Source organism: Notamacropus eugenii, chromosome 5 (assembly GCF_028372415.1).
Source record: "Notamacropus eugenii isolate mMacEug1 chromosome 5, mMacEug1.pri_v2, whole genome shotgun sequence".
NCBI classification, from domain to species: domain Eukaryota; kingdom Metazoa; phylum Chordata; class Mammalia; order Diprotodontia; family Macropodidae; genus Notamacropus; species Notamacropus eugenii.
Genome location: NC_092876.1, coordinates 340,284,239 through 340,301,761, shown reverse-complemented (window position 1 = coordinate 340,301,761; position 17,523 = coordinate 340,284,239). Strand labels below are relative to the sequence as shown.

Below are 17,523 nucleotides of genomic sequence, written 5' to 3'. Positions count from 1 at the left end.
TGAGGTGGGAGAGTCCAGGCATGGAGGGTAGCCAGGAAAAAGCTCATCTAGTTCAATCCTTTCTTTTTAAGGAGGAGGAAACCAAGACCCAGGGAAGTGGGGGAGGGGGGTCTTGTCCAAGGTCACACACATATTAAGTAGTAGAAGTCTAAGTTCAGAATTCTTTCCCCACCTCCACTTCCTCCATCCACTGTAGGACTTGTAAAGACTCTGTTTTCTACCAAGAAAGTGATCAAGGAGAAAACATCATTCATTCAGTCATCTCTGGATGACTGTTTAAAGAGGTGTGGGCCCTAAGAATCATCCCCTCCAAAAGACCTTCTAGCTTCCAAGGCAAGCAATAATTGTTAATTAAATGCTAAATTAATATTTATTATAGATAGCATCACAGTTTTAGATCAAATTTATGCCCCGGTAGGAACATATTTTTTTTTATGTGCCATATATTTAATTTATAGTACACTGGGGTCAAGGATAAAGAACATTTAAGGGCCCATTTTATGGGCCTCAGAGCATAATTCTACTAATTTAAACGATTATAAAAGCTCCTCGTCATGGTGCCTGGGCTTTTATGACATGCTGTTGATCCTATCTGTGATGTATTTGCTGCTGAATCCTTGGTCAGGAATGTAACCCCTGATTATAACATTCTTCCTTTGGGAACATATGGTCTTCTTTATGTTGCGGTTCCCAGGGACACATTGCAGTAAAAAGCAGACACTGTCTGGATAAACAACATTCTGAAAAGAGAAATACCAAGGCCACTGGTATTAGAATTCCTCATCCACACCTGCACCTACTGGTCAGAGGTCCTAGAAATGTATATCAGGAAATAAGATCATGAAAAGCCTTGAATGCCAAACTAAGGAGTTTTAACTTTATGTACTAGATCTGGGATTCTTAAACTGGGTTTTCATAGCTAAATTTCAACAGAATTATTTTCCATTATAATCCCACAGGTTATACTGTATGTATTTAAAAACACTATTCAGAGAAGGGGTCCACAGGGTTCACCAGACAGTTGAAGGGGTCCACTGTTAATAAAGATTAACAGTCTATTCAAGATGGAGCCACTGAAGATATTTGGAGCATTATACTCCCATGATTTAATGGAATTATGCTCTAGTCAGATAACCTGGGCAGTGGAGTGTGGAAGGAGAGAGACAGGCTAGAGGAGGGGACTTTAGGAGGCTGTCGTGATAATCCAGGTATGAGGGGAGAAGCCCCTAAACCAGCTCAGCAAACAACACTACAAGTGTTGCCTGAACCAGATTAAAATGTAACTGGGAAATATACAAATATAATAAGATACAGATAATGTTACTATGTGGTTTTCTAAGTCAATATGTGGCCCACAGGGTATCCTTATGTAAAGTTAGTAGTCCCTGTTTCTACTAGCATTTGATACAATGCCATAAACTATGGTGCTGGCAAGAGAAAAAAGAAGAGATTGCTATAAAAGACATTAAGAAAAAGCAACTTGATGTGGATTTGAGTTCAAATCTCACCTCAGACATTGGCTGTGTGACTTTGGGCAAGTCAATCAATTTCTCTGAGCCTCTCTGTCCTAATCTGTAGAATGGGAACAATTAATTGTACCTACTTCACAGGATTGATATGAGGATAGATGAGAAACAACCTAAAGCATTTTATAAACCTTAAAACCCAAACTCAAGGTCTTTAAAGGTCTTTAGAAAGACTCTTTCCTAGGGCAGCAAACTGACCCTGAAGGCAATGGAACTAGGCTAATAAGGACATTGCTTTTACCACCCCCAGTGGTTTCAATTAGGACCTCTCCTAGAGAAGGAACACTATTTCTTCTGTTGTCAAACTTGTTAAATCTCGGCTAGAAAATACTTTTAAAACAAAATTTTGTTTACCAAGTTCTGCTCTGAGTAAGGGATTTGCTCCTTTCAATAAATCAGTCTGCATTTCAGGCTGTTGGAGAAGTAAATAGGCATCATATGCACATAAAGTTCTACCTCACTCCAAGGAAAAGAATTAACAGTGGAGAGTAGTTAAGACTGAGAATAATCTGGTAAAACATCTCCGGATTGGAGATCTGGAAAAACCAGTATCCCCTATACCAAAATTGTCCCTCCATAGACCTGGTATCTCCCTGAAGACCTGATGTTTATTTTATTGCGGTCTTGGAAGAAGTTTGTAAAGACCTTAGGTGCTCACTGCAGTGTGAGGGAAATTTAGGGCAAGTTTACTAGACTCCCTGTGGCTAAGACACAAATAAAATGAAAGGAAGAAATTAAAGGAAGGAAGGTTTCTATATCACTGGATATCTAAAGTAGCCCAAAGGTCAAACCAAAGGGAAGGTTGTTTGATGTTTGATGACAAATTAAGAATTCTGGTTTAAACTTTTAGAGGAAAAAGTAAGAGCTGGGGATACTTGTATCAAACAGTAACTAAAATAATTTGATTTATTGACAATTTCAGCTTAGCCATCAATCTCTAAATTAATCTAGATGTGCACTGTTATCTCCTAAGCAGCTGATTAAGGTTAACTTTTTTTTTTTTTAACTTGAGGGGTATTTAATGAGAATTTTCAAGCACAAGGCGTATCAAGGAACTTTCTAGTTCAACAATGAACATCCAAAATCAGTTCTATAATTTAAGAATAAGATCAGCTGTCTCATTGAAGAGCTAGTTATAATATTAAAATATAATGTGGGACATTCTTGGTTATAAATTTGGGGAAGGGATGGATAAGTCCGAAGCAAGAGCTTCATACAACTCTGGCAAAGTGTGCATCTTGGAGTTTATATCCTGTGACAGGGGCATGACCAAATCTGGTGGCAGGGTACTGAAAATACAGGCTCGATAGATGCCTTTTAAAAGTAGAATCTGTTAGCTAAACACTAGGGAACAGCACAGATATCCATCAAATGGGGACTGGCTAAACAAATGATGTTATATGAACATAATGGAAAATTACTAGGGTGTGAGAAATGATGACAATGAGAAATTCAGAGAAGCGTGGAAAGGCTTCTGTGAATGGACATATAACAAAGTAAACTGAAGGATACTAACATACACAATCACTAGCACAATGTAAATGAAGAGAAGACAACACTACATGCTTTGTAATCATAATGACCAAGCTTGGCCCAAGAGCAGAGTGGAGAAAATGTACCTCTCTCTTTTGTTTACAGAGATGGCAGAACTATGAGTATGGAATGTTATCAAAACTGTTAGACTTGGTCGGATGGGTTTGGGGTTTATTGGGTTGGTTTTTTTGGAAATTGTTCTTATTTTCTTTTATATTCTTTGTTACAAGGGATGGCTGGCTTGGTAAGGGAATAGGAAGGGGTATAATGATGTAAAAAAAATGTCACTAACATTTTTTTAGCAGTAGATACGCAAGATTATATTATGAAATGATAGTACTGTCATAGCCTCAGATCTATGAGTGTTTCATGGGTAGAGACCATGGCATCTCTTTTTGCTGTGTTCCCAGATCTACACACAGAGGGCATGCCATCCAAAAGTGAACATGATGACAATGAATGAGACTTACCTTCAGGTTTTTCTCCCACTGTGGTGAGCTCTGACTCTTGACTAGGTTCACTGGTTCCATAGACATTGATTGCCCGCACACGAAACTTGTACTCTCGATCTGGCAGCAAGTTCTGGACACTAAAGGAGGTGCTGCGGCATGTGGTCAGTTCTTTCCACTCCTTGTCTGTTGAGTCCCAGATCTCCACACTGTAGGACAGCACAGCGCTGCCCCCGTCATATGAAGAACCATACCATGACAGGGTTAGCGACGAGCTCCGAATATCTGAGGCACAGGGTGTGCCTGCCGGGGGGTCTGGCTTATCTGGATACATGTAAACAGAGGACAAACCAAAACACCTTAAGGATTTCAGGAAGAGTTCACTTCATTCACTTTAATAAACTGGAAGGCAATAGGTAGAAACTGCAAAGAGGAAACACTTTCTAACAATTAGAGCCAACCAGAAATGGAACGAGGTAGTCTTGGGAGGTGGTGGGTTCTTCAAATATGTTGAATTGGGGGATTCTTTGCAGGTAGCAATTGGACTAGGTGGCTGTTGAACTCTCTCCCTACTATGAAATTCTGTAATTCAGAATTTATAATTTTGGAATGAAGCCTGACACATAGACATAGTAACAAATGATTGTACACCCTCCTCTCCCCGCCTCACTAAAGAGTCAAAATGCGCTATACATCTGCTTTTTCAAAGCAGATGTGTGTGTGTGTAACAGACCTGCTAGCTCACAAGTCATGATTTCTTGTGGTGAGTCTAAGTCATAAACAAATTTCTCAGAACAGCCTAAGTTCAGACCCTAGCTTCCCCCCTGATTTGTGATGTGACCTTAACAAGCACCTTTACCTCTCTGGCTCAGGTTCCCACTTCTGTACAATGGAAAGGATCAGCCATGTCTATCCTTGGCTCTCATGGTGGGTACAAATTAGATAAGAAACATTTATGAGCATTGGTTTCTCCCATTCATTATAATCCTTCTATGCAATACGTTTAATTTGAAAATGTGCTTAATAAGAATGTATGTATAGGGTCCATATCAGATTGCATGCTGTCTTGGGGAAGGAGGGAGAAGGGAGGGGGAGAAAGTTTAAAACTCATGGAAGTGAAATAAATTGGAAAAAATTAAAAAAATATTTATGAGCTAACCCTGACAAAATGTCACTAACTCTCCTAGAGTTTTGGAAGCTAAGGCAGTATTTACCATTCTCAGGGGTCAAGACTCTTGGTCTTGACTAATTGAGTTAATCCTGCTGAATTCTGATCAAACACAGAAATGCCCACTTCTCCAAGGATGGATTTCTCTTAATAAATACAATAGGCCATTTAAAAAAACTTCAGGTATGGAATTTACTGGTAAGCTCAATTAGCTTTTCACCTAACCAATGCAATGCACCCCATCTAGTGGCAAAGAAGGCCAACTGTGGGCCATGGTGTATTTACAGGGAAAAAAAAGACTTTCTATGGGAGATATCAGGAGAGCCCACAGCTATGAAAAATAGGGACTGGAAATATATAGTGACATAAAAATGGGATGTAGAAGACCAGTAAAATTTTGCTGGGGCTTTAAACTTTAACCAGGTTTGCAAGATACAGGTAGTGGTCTGTGTGGGTCTGTGTCGTCTGAGCTAAGAATTCATTACCACATTTCTAAATTTTCTGTTTAAAATGCTCTTTTCAACATGGATCATTCTTAACTTGACTCTAAACAAGGGTGGATAAAATGCACCTCTTTATTATAGTGGAATATCTGAGGTTAGGATACCTGGGTTCAAATCTTACCTGCATGACCTTGGGCATATCCCTTAATATCCCTGGGCCTCGGTTTCCTCATCTGAAAAATCTACGTATGTATGTTGGGGAGAGGGGGGAAATTCGGGTTAGACTAGATGGTCCTTAAGATCCTTTTCAGCTTGAAATATATGACCCTATTCCCTTCTTTGCTGAAGTAGGGTACTATGTATGTGGAAAACTGTACATACTATCATATTTGGTTGATGTCTTGGTTAGTTCTAATTGCCTTTCCCCTGCCTTTCCCCTTTCCTTTTCACCTTTTTCTTACAAGAGATGGTTCTCTGAGGATGGGTGTGGGAAGGGATATATGTGAGAATGAAAAGTGATATAAAAACAAAAGACATAAATTAAAATGTAAATAAAATGGACATTCCCTAGAAAGTATTCTAGAATAATTTCTAGTTTTAACTGTGATTTTTTGGATTTTTGGAATTAGAAACAAATTACAAAAGTGGCTAGTTGCTAAGCAATAGCGATATTCTAATTTTTGGGTCTACTCAAGAATATAAGTTAGAAAACATTTAAGGGGAGGAGAAAAAGACCTGTTAAATAAGCCCTTTTCCCAAAAGAGTAAATTAACTGGGAAACTTCTACATTAATGTCATGCACTATGTTCCATTCTTTTTTCTTTCTGCCACAGGAGGAGAAAAAACTAGGCTTAGCTCTGAGATGGATGTAGTAGATAGACCTTTGGAAAAGCCTTATAGCTGAGAGGGAAATTATGGGATAAGTTATAATTCTAAATGAAAACATTATTATTTTGGGGGTGGTGGGTGGGAAGAGATACCATATAGGTTAAGAAGGAAAGGAGTAAGGATCATAACAGTTAGATGATGAGGAAGGTATTGAATTATTGTTATTGTTACTCTAGTTCTACACACTGAACTAGAAGTCACTTGAGGTTTGAGTCCATATTTTTATCAATGATGCATAAAATGCAGACTTAGGACCACATGAAGGAATAAAAGGAGTCACAGATAAAAATCCTAAGAAGGAATATTCCCAAAGCAGTCAGATTTTCCCACACTTTTTCAGATTTTTCATACATACCCACACAAACACAAACACGCACACACACACACACACACACACACACACACACTTTCTATGTCCAAGGCATTTGCACACAGCACTAGGCACCTGGCTTTGTACAGCCTTTGGCATTGTTGCAGATCACATAGTGAGGGAGGCAGGATAGCAGAGAATGATGGAAGAGGGAAAGGAAGACTTGGGAGAGAAAGGCTAGTTCCCATCTCGGCAGCTCCTGTGGAATTCTCTCTCACATGTTCTTATTCACAGGAACACAATTAATCCAAGCATTCTGGCTTTCTCAGGAGCAGAATCTTTTAGTCCTAATCCAGGATTATTCCACACTGAATATAACATCAAGCGCTTATATAGAGCATTAAGGTATGCAAATTGCTTTAAAATTATCTCCTTGTTTCCTCCCGACTCTGGGAACTAGGAGTTATTGTTTTCTCATTTTATAATTGGATTGTATGTGAGTAATATGGACATGTGAAGCAACCAATACATACCCTAGGCTGTCCTGTGCCACTTCCTATGGGCATTTCTTCTCCCTCTACCCTAGTACTTTGCCTCAAGTAGTAAAGAAAGAGTCAAGGGGTATTTCTGATACCCAAAGAACATCTTAACAGGTTCCTGAATTGAACTTTTTTAAAAAAAGAACCTGAATGTATTAAGGATCCATAGGGAAATGCCATGATTTTATTGGTACAGACACTGCTTCAACCAATATTTTCCAAAAGCTTTCTGCCTTAGGGGAAGGTCTTCTTGAGATTCTGGAGCTGCGAATTCATCTTCCTGTGGCTAATCAGTGGCTGAGCTTTGGGGGGAAAGGTCAATCTATTTTTTTAATGGGAAAAAAAAGCAAGCTGTAGACTATACAAAAAGGAACAAAGTTTTAATATTTTGGAATAAAAAAAATTATACAAAGTTAACCAAGTTAACAAAGTGTTTCCAAGTTGATGTCCTACTTGGACATTGTTTAATCAATCAACAGGGTCATCTGTAATGAAGACACTCATTGCTAGTTTGCAAATAGGTGCTGCTAAAGTGTTTGAAAGGTTTGTCTCAAGTAGGTTTACATGACTCCTTTATGATGGTGTTTATGTGGTTCACATTCTTAGCAAATTTTGTTCATGGAGAATGCATTGATGTTTACGGAAAGGTAAATCTCGGCTCAATTCAAATGGAATTATCAGTATATAATTCTGAATTGGGGGGTCTGAATGAATGAATGAGACTTTAATGTATATAAACATGAGTCCTCATTTCACTGAACCATTCTATTCTTAGCTCTGTGAGGGAGAAGCAGACAGAAAGCACCATTTGCCTTCATTCCATTCCCCTCTGAAGCTATTTAGAAGGGACGGTATTTAACATGCTGCTCCTGCCAGCTGGCCGGCCGCCATGTCGATGGCCCCTGTCAGAGCTGGCCTCACAAAATAAGAAACTAAACCATAAAAGGCTACGGCTGCAGGATGGTTGATGGGGGTGGGGTGGGGTAAAGACTGTGGGGGAGGGCAGTATATGCGTGGGTGTGGGGGGAATGTCACAGGGAAAAAGCAGTTGAAGCAGCCAGCCCCCAAAACAGCACAACAGAAGGGAGATAAAACTATGAGCTTCAGAGAACGGACACTTACTTGCCTGGGGTGGGGTTCCACATTCATACACTCCTATTCTATTCACCTGAAGGAACAGTCCAATTTAATCTTACCCATGGAGCAGACAAGCCATTACTTACTCCTTATTCCAATGAAGTTAACATCTAGTGCCCTCAAAAGAGAGTTGGGATGGGAGGGGTGTGTCATGGTGTCATAGAAGTAATCAGTCTCACCATTTTACAGATGGGGAAAATGAAGTCCAGACATGTTATAAGCAAAAGAGAGAATCAGTGGCAGAGAAAGAAAAAGAGAAAGTTCTTCCTCCCATTCCCTCAGCCCTTAACCCCTCACAAAAATAGCTGATTTCAGCAAGTGGGATAAGAGATGAGAAGATAGAAGATATGAAGAGGAAGACAGAAGAGAGAAGTAGAAAGAATGAGAGATATAGAAAAGAAGAAGGAGAGGAAGAATGGAAGAGAGTGAAAATATGAAAGGAGAATTGAAAAAAGAGGAAGAGGGGAAGGAAGGGAGAGGAGAGGGAGAATAGAGCAGATTGGAGACAAAACAGAGGGAGAACAAGAAAGAAGGGGCAGCTCCTGAAAGAGGGAGGGAGAAAACATGAATTAGTAGCTGATATGAGGTACTTGGATTCTTTGGGAATGCCTGGGCTCCCTGGCTTCTGCCTTGGGAGTGATGGAGAGGGTGGGTGAACAGAGAAAGTGGTCTGATCTCACTAAAGGTTTTTTATGGTCTTCTTTGTTCAAGTCCTCTGGGGCTGCTCTGGGGCTGGAATTAACTGTCATGTTTTTTTGTAGCTGCTCATAAATGAGTTCCATGGTTCCCTCTCCCTACCTCAATTTCTCTTCAGTCTCCTTTATCACAGCACTTTCTGCTTAACCCATCCTTCCCCAATCAACTTCCTCCTCTTACCTTCCTCTTAAAAATTGAGAGTCCTTACCCCAATACCTTTAGTTTTTAAAGAAACAGCGCAAAGAAAATTAAGCAACTCTCTAACTGGTAGATACATGCCACCATCAACTACTTGGTCTTAGTGGTTTTGAGTCTCATGATTTTTACACTTTTTCATGCCTTTTTTCTCTTTTTCCCACTTCATCTTCTTTCTTTCTAGCCTGTGCTTTTTCTCTGCTTTCTTCTTCTCTCCATTTTTCTTATTCCTATCTCTTGTCCCATTAGCTGAAATCAGCTATTTTTTGGTAAGGGATGGTGGGGTGAAGAATGGAAGCAAACATTTTTTTCTCTCCTTTCTTCAACTGATTCTATTATTTTCAGTATGTCTGAGCTTCAGTTTTCCAGCTCAATAATTCCTTCTGTCATGGGGACTCCCTACCTATCCACAAAGTAGCTTCTAATAGGCTGGGAGCTGGGAGATTTGTCTCCTCATCCTTACTTTGAATTCTGATTACATTAATCCCTGCAGAACCTGAATACCCATCGGGAGGGAGCACAGATGGAGAAGTCACATGTACACAAGCATAGTAGAGACACCTACAAACCCACCCAAGTACCTGCACATACATTCAAGCAAACACATCCACACATCCACAGGCATATCCAGGCAAAGAGCGGCCAACTTTATGAGTGTCTGCTCATCTCAATGGATAATGCTGGGGCTTCTCCACTTCCAACATCCCTGAAATGCTTTACTGGAGCCATCTTTCTCTACCTCTTTACCGCCAATTGTTTTTTGGCCCTGCCCACTCACCCACAACGGTAACATTGACTTGAGCCTGCTTGATGCCCAGCTTGTTCTCCGCCAGTAGTGTATAGCAGCCACAGTGCTCCTGCCTGGTGGCGAGGATGGTTAGCTTGCTGCCACTCTCATTGCTCTCGATCTTGATGTGCTCACTCTCTTGGATCTGGTGGAGCAAATGGTACGATGAGCATAGCTGGAGGGAAGAAAGAGTATCCCCCTCTCTACTCGCCAGTCCCTGCCCAACCTGCTTAGAACAGAGTGGGATTCTCCCCTGCTCCTGATTACAGAGAGCCTGGGGCTGATCTGTGACATAGTTCCATCTAGAGGCAATCAATCAATCAGTCAATCAATCAATCAATGAATTAACCAACCAACAAGCATTTAGTGAATAGCTCCTAATGCCAGGTACCATTCTAGGTAGAGGGAATATACAAAGACCAAAAAGAAATCGTATTTGCCCTCAAGGAGCTTAGACACTGGGGAGGTGGTTAGGATGGGATACAACACATACTCTGTGTGTGCATGTGTGTGTGTGTATGTACACACACATATATATATTATATATCATATATACAATATGGTATATGGTACATATATACATGTGGCTCAGTGGATAGAGCACGAGAATTGGAAAAAGGAAGACTTGAGTTCAAATCTGACCTCAGGCACTTTACTAGCTGTGTAATCTTGGGCAAGTTACTTAGCCTTTTTGCCTCAGCTTCCCCATCTGTAAAATGATCTGGAGAAGGAAATGGCAAACCATTCCAGTATCTTTGCTAAGATAATCCCGAATGGGGTCAGAAGAGTCAGACATGACTGAAATGACTGAAAAACAACAAACAACAAATCTATACAAACACATGTGCCATGTATTTGTGTACAAACATACACATATGTATATGAAATAAATGCAAGAGACAGTGTGTCATAATAGATAGCTGACCAGGGGGTGTGGGGGAACCTGAGCAAATCACTCAACCTCTCAGTGCTCTAGACAACTCTCTAAGGCTATATACTGCAGAGAAGGTACCAATCTGCCTTGGCAGAGGGAACTTCCTTACTTGGGAGTACCCTGTGTTAAAGGAATCACAGGATTAGTCCCCTATTACTAAACAGAAGGTAATTTTAGGAGGGAGGCACTAATATCTGGAAGGAGAAGGGGAATCATAAGAGGCATTATGTAAAAGAGAGTGGATGACTTCTAGTGGAAGAGATGACCTCTGGCCCTAGAGCTCTGTGGGTTTACTTTTTTACATTCTTTCTCATCTGTTCCATTTTTCTCTCTTAGCTCCAGAGTCAAATTCTCCATTTCAGTGACTAAGCGGTGTCCTTGGCCCATAGTTTTAGGCAAAAGAAGCTGTGAAAAGACTCTGGGTGCTGGCTAGGAAGGGAGAGGTGAATGAACTACTTCAGCACTTAACTGGCCCCCAGGCTCAGAACTCGGGGAGTTTCCCAATCTTCCCTCCCTTTTCTGAGTTTAGACTTATAGAAAAACTTTTTAGAAACCTTTCCAGAAGAATCCCAACTTCTCCAACCTAAAAAATCCTTAGCGTAAGTATTTTCACGAAGCATGAAAAATACAGAGATTCTTTGTTATTCTTTGATGATCCTGGGTGGTATGACCCAAGGAAGTCCCAAGAATGTCCTTGCCCTCCTCCCACATCTCTATCTTCCTAATACTAAGGTTCTTTTCTTCCTTCCTACTCCTAGCCCAAAATCTAGTACTAACCTGGCTCTCTATACCCTTAGGATATCTAGAATATCTTATTAATAGAGCAGAGAAGGGCTCGGGAGAAAGGGGCTCCCAAGTTTCTGTAAAATATACATAGATACCTGCAGAGTCTCTCTCTCTCTCTCTCTCTCTCTCTCTCTCTCTCTCTCTCTCTCTCTCTCTCTCTCTCTCTCTCTCTCTCTCTCTCACACACACACACACACACCAGACACAATTCCCTGCCTTACATGTGGATTGTCTTCCAAAACTTTATTTGTTAGGTCTGAGGCTCAGAACATGAAATACATTTCCCCACAGAAACAAGTTTCTTCACAGTGGTTAAATCCCCAAGCTAATCCACAAAAGCCCATTTAACCCATAATATGGCTGAACTGTAGAATTATTGTCAGTAAGAGCACTAATCCCACCTGTTTTATAGGCTGACCTAGCTTTTTATAAGCTAGCTTGGGAAGCTAGCATCTCTAGTACCCATCTCCTTCCTTCAATTAACACAACTCCCTGGGGAGGCTGAGGTCACAACCCAGTTCAGGTCCCAATCATCTCTCACATGGACTGTTGCAACCACCTCTAAATGGATCTTCCTGCCTCCAGTCACTTCCCTCTTCAAGCTACCCCCTACACAACTGCTAAAATCATCTTCCTAAGGCAAAAGTCTGATCACATCATTTCTCCACTCAAAAAAACTTCAGTGGTTCCTCAGTGGTTCTAGAGCTTGAGATCCTGACCTCTTTTGTATCTGGACTCATTTGACAGCATGGTGAGTCCTTTGGACCCCTTCTCAGAATCAGGTTTTAAAATATATAAACTAAAATACATGAGATTACGATAGAAACAAATTCTATTGAATTTCAGTTATTGGAATATTAAACAAACAAGCAAGTTCATGGAGCCCATTTTAATAGCTCCCTACTCCAGGATTAGATTCAAAGTCCTCTACGTGACTCTTTAAAAGTATCTTTCACAATCTGGCTCCAAGTTACCTTTCCTGACTTCTTACATTTTTCTCACCTTCCTGCCCTCTATGTTCCAGCCAAACTGGGCTATTAGCTGTACTTTAAACTCTGCATTCCATCTTTCAACTCTGAACAAACCATCCCCTCTGGCTGGAATGTACTCCTCGCTCATCTCAGCCTTTCAGTCCTTTTTCTTCCAACAAAGTTCAGTTTAAGTGTCCACCTCCTTCCTGTTCCCTTTGCTGGTCCCCATCACCAATTTCTCTCCCTCCCCACCATCTCTCTCCCTCACTTCCCCACCTCTCTCATTCTCTTTCCCTACCTTCTCTCTCCCTCACTCTACCCATTTTCCTCCTTCTCTCTCTCCCTTACTTCTCTCTGTCTCTGTTTGTCTCTATCTCTCTCTGTGTCTATATTGAATTCCCCCTCCCCATCTCCTGGAAAAGGTTTAATAGCGTAAATAAAAATGCAACACAACATAGATAATGTTAATTTGTGATTTTCTAAACATGCACTGGTAGGAATCCATTTCCATATGAGTATGACACTTGCTACAAAGTGTAAGTTCTTTGAGGCTAGACCCTGTTTCATTTTTGTCTTTGTATCGCATGCTGTTCAGCATCCACCTGCTTTCATGAACACAACCCCAGTCCCACTTTCCATTTCTTGTTCTGGGAATTATAAAACAAGAACACCATTACTTTTGGAACATAGCTCTGACATCCCAGAGCAAGACAAAGAACCACCCTGGAAACCACTCCCACTTTTTTTAAGAGACTAGATGGTCTTCTTTTGCGAAGACTTGATATACAAATAGCTACTCACTAGGGGATCCCATGGTTGAATAGCATGGGAGCTCTTACCTGCTCTCTTTCTGACCTGGGCTGGTTTACCCCTATTTAGACAGCTTGATGGGCTCCCACTCTCTGACACTCACTGTATTAATACTGGATTTGGTGTGGTTCTTGGTGAAAAGGTAATGTGGTGTCTTAGGAAATACTTTTAACTCTGCCCCTGCCTGGTTATTAGTAAATATATAAATTTATGTGTTGGGTTTTTGTATATTTAAGAGTACTCACATATACACAGTTTAAAACATGTATTAAAATTTGTGTTGGAGGAATAGGAGACACCTTCCCACACAGCCAAACTGGGTGAATGCCTATCTTCTGCCATGCTACAAGCTAAAACCCAAGCCAATAGCATTCTGCTGGAATAGGCCTTTGTCATCAGGTTTGTTGGAGACCCCAGAAATCCAGTTTGTCTAGAGCATCTTAAAATGGCCCCACACCATCACATTGCTACAGAGATGTATTATCTAACTTTATTGTTTCCTCACATCAGTCATATAAAACAAGTGTGGGGCAGGAGCAAGGATAATTTTTCCTTCTATACAGATGGAGTCTCTGATGCTTGAAGAAAGGAAGTTTTTTACACTGTTTACACAATAAATGTTTTTACACTATAAATCTGGGGTAAAAGAAGGAATGACAACTCAAGTCTCCTAATTCTAATATATGTAACATTGTACAATATCTTTATCTGTAATTGTCTTACTCCCCTACTAGATTATGAACTCAGTGAAGTCAGGGGCCAATTCCTCTCTAAGTTTTGTATTTTCTTCAACATCGGATATGGTGCTCTGTATACAGTAGGTGATTAACAGACATTTGTGGTTGTTGTTGGCCATTTAATTCACCTAGACTCTGGATAAGATCAAAAATAGATTGGCAGAGGGGATTACTCTCATTTGGAAATACCTCTGAGAAGGAAAAGTCAATGCCTCCTTTGGGTACCCATGGCTCTGTGGTTCCCCATGAAAGTTACCTAAAACATCAGCCCTCCCTCACTCAGAACAAAAGTCAAGTGCAAGTCATGTCACTATTTCTCTGATGTCATGATCTTCCTCGGCAACGAACGACAAACACACATATACCTTAAACATATGGTGACCTCTAATTTGTAAAGATCTCTCAGTAGGAAAAGGGTTCCTATACCTCCTTTGGGACCCCATTAAATGATTCCCCCCCAACACACATATTACACACATCTATGCCCACTTCTTGGTCAGGTCCTGACCCCTCAAATTCCCCACCAAGGCAGATTACCTGCTTTCGAAACTTCATCCAGGTGCAAGTGATGGGCTGGGTGCCTGCAACTTTACAGAACAACTCCACGGACTCTCCAGCTCGAACCTTCTTATCCTCAGGGAACTGGATGATCTGGGGTGGAAGAGCTAGAGGGAAAGAGAGAAAGGGAGTCAGAGAAATAAAGACATCAAGAAAAAGCCAGGTAGGCAGATAGACAGAGACAGAGAGAACACATCTCTCTGAAGAAGAGGTGAACCTCTCCCCACCAGAAATTGGCTCTCTGATATATGGTGCACTGAGCTGCATTGGACATGGTGGGCATGGCCATAGACATTTGGTCATAGACTGTGTTAGTCTGCCTCCTCCTTCTCCATTCTCACACTTTCAGGGAGAGAACTAGAAACTGGGGCTTAGTTTGAAAGCTATAACATGAGCCTTAGAAAACCTTTCCTGATAAACCCCACTCAGCTGGAGTCACACTCGTAACACAGCATCCCCTTGGTATTCACGTTGAATGGTAGTGTCCATTTACGTTATTGAAATGAAATACAATTAAGTTCAACACAAATTGATTAAACACCCATTATGTGCATGGCAAAAGGAAGCCTCCTGAAGTGGATGGAGTTCCCTGCCTCTGACATATATACTAGCTATGCAGTTATGGTCAAGTCATTTATACTCTCAATGCCCTGACTTACGGTCTGTAAAATTGCAAGTTGAGGAAAAGTTGCTGTTTTGCATCATCTTTTTAAACCAATGAAATCACAAGTCCTGACCAAAAAGAAAATGTTCCAGGCACGATTCTAGTCATACAAAGACAAAAATGAAAAAGTCCCTCCTGTCCAGGATGTATATTTTAGTGAGTCAGGGAGATCATATACAGAGATAGGTAAAGTCAAAGGGAGGAAATGAAATGGCCAAAATCCATGTTTCTGTTGCTTGTTTTCTGGGACTATGGTCTGCTTGCAGGGAGCACTTCCATATAAAACAAAACCAATTCCACATAAAAAGAAGACAGACTTTGCAAAATGAATATATTGCATTTGTGTATGAGCATTTCATGGTCAGTGGAGTATGGTGATAGTTGCACAGTAAGGGAAGGTTTTCGCAGAAAATCACAATGGTCAGCAAGCAACCCTTACAGGAAAGGAATCCCCATTGAAACATGACCAACAGGAAGTCACCCAACCTTTGCTTGAAGACCTCTAAGAAGACTCCATCACCAATGACAGCCCCTTCCACTCTGGGATAGCTATAAATGGTAGGAATTTTTTTTCTAAGATCCGATATAAATTTGCCTCCTTGTGGCTTCCATCCATTCTCTGGGTTTCTGCCCTCTGGGGTCAAACAGAATGAGTCTAATCTCTCCTTTATAGTCTAGTTCTTCAAATTCTTAAAGACAGCAATCATGGTTCCCCTCAATCTTCTCTTTTCCAGGCTAAACATCCCCTGGTTTCTTCTACCTATCTTCATATGACAAAGACTGAAGGACTTAACTTCCTGGTTTTACAACCCTAGACGCTCCCCAGATTATCTATGTTCTAAATTGGGGTTCCCAAAATTGAACACAATATTCCCAGTGAGGTATGATGAAGGCTATAGAACAACCTTTTTTTTTTTTTATCACCTCTTTATTTCCAGAAGCTATGAACCTCTTAATATGGTTAAATTTTAAGTAAGGCTTTGGGAAAGAGGAAGGCAACCTGCAGTACTGTACAGTGTTCTGGGTATAGTGTGTGCTCACAATGTTGATGAACTAATCTGTCATCAAGAATTAATTAAGCACCCACTTTGGGCTAGACACTGCACTAAGCCCAGGAGATACAAGGATGTAAATAACAAACCCTGTCCTGAAAGAGCTTGGATTCTGTTGGAGGAGATAACACATATGTATGTAAATATATACACTATGAACAGGAAGTAAATGCAAGGTAATTTGGGGGAGGGGGAAGTACTAACAGTTGAGGGGCAGCTAGGTGGTACAGTGGATAGAGCACCAAGCCTGGAGACAGGAAGATCTGAGTTCAAATCTGGTCTCAGACATTTACTAGCTGTGTGCCTCTGGGTAAGTCACTTATCTCTGTGTGCCTCAGTTTCCTCATCTGTGAAATGAATTGGAGGAGGAAACAGCAAACCACTCTAGTATATTTGCCAAGAAAACCCCACATGGGGTCACAAAGAGTAGCACACGACCAAAATAACTCGGCTATAATAACAACGGCAGCTGTGGAGATCAGAAAAAGTTTCACATTAAGCAAAGTTTTGAAGGAAACAAGAGATTCTAAGAAGCAGAGGTGAGGAGGGAATGCATTCCAGGGAGCCACTGGAGTTTGTTGGGGAGGGAAGTATCATAATCATATCTTGCAGTATAGGAAGAACATTTTGGCTGGAAGTGGAGGATGGAATGGAGAGCCACAGAAAACTATCAAGTGGCCAATGTAATAGCCTGGGAGAGAAGTGATAAGGACTGGCACCAAGAGAAGAGAGGTGGTGAAGGCAGAAATGACAAGAGTTGGGAACTCATTTGTTCTGAGGTGAGGATGAATGAGAAAAGTAAGAAGGGAAGAGGGGAAGAACTAGGCTGGGGCTCAGAAGAAAGAATGAGCAAGGAGCAGAGGATATGAGAGATGAGGGATAAAGACAGTGATCCTGAGCCATAGAACCCCAGAGGACCAGTATGGCAACAGGCCAAGGGAAAAATACCGAATCCCAACAGGTGACCCCTTGTCACAGCAATTAATTACCTGCCTTCGGGGGAGTCTTGGGAGCAGGTTTCTTTTTCACTGTTGCATCACCTGAAATACAGAGAAGATCAATTACTTATGACATTTCTTGATGTCCCAAGAAAATTGCTACATCTTCTTACCTACTTATTACACATTAATAACCCACTGGATCTTCACTGTCTTGACCACCCCATCCAGCTTCACATCAAATATCCTCTTCATCCTGCCCCAGATGGTACAATCTCCCTATCAAATATCATAACTCAAGGAACAGAGGCAGGAGTCTCTGGAGCCTGAGATCTTGGGATAAAGAAGGTACATTGGTCACTAAGAAGAGATATCTATACCCTATTTAAAGACACAATTGTA

At 40.9% G+C, this 17,523-nt stretch overlaps 1 protein-coding gene across 8 annotated transcripts in view; it reads right to left on the bottom strand.

The window, feature by feature from the left end:
• Window positions 1-17,523, bottom strand: part of MYLK (myosin light chain kinase) — a 454,770-nt gene that overhangs the window by 61,984 nt on the left and 375,263 nt on the right. For all 8 annotated transcript variants that reach the window (XM_072613766.1, XM_072613765.1, XM_072613763.1 and 5 more), the window contains 4 exons: window positions 17,173-17,223; window positions 14,447-14,574; window positions 9,663-9,816; window positions 3,530-3,832 (listed from right to left, as the gene is read on the bottom strand). In XM_072613766.1, coding sequence (XP_072469867.1) covers window positions 3,530-3,832; window positions 9,663-9,816; window positions 14,447-14,574; window positions 17,173-17,223 — 636 coding nt within the window. The remainder of the gene's footprint in view (window positions 1-3,529; window positions 3,833-9,662; window positions 9,817-14,446; window positions 14,575-17,172; window positions 17,224-17,523) is intronic.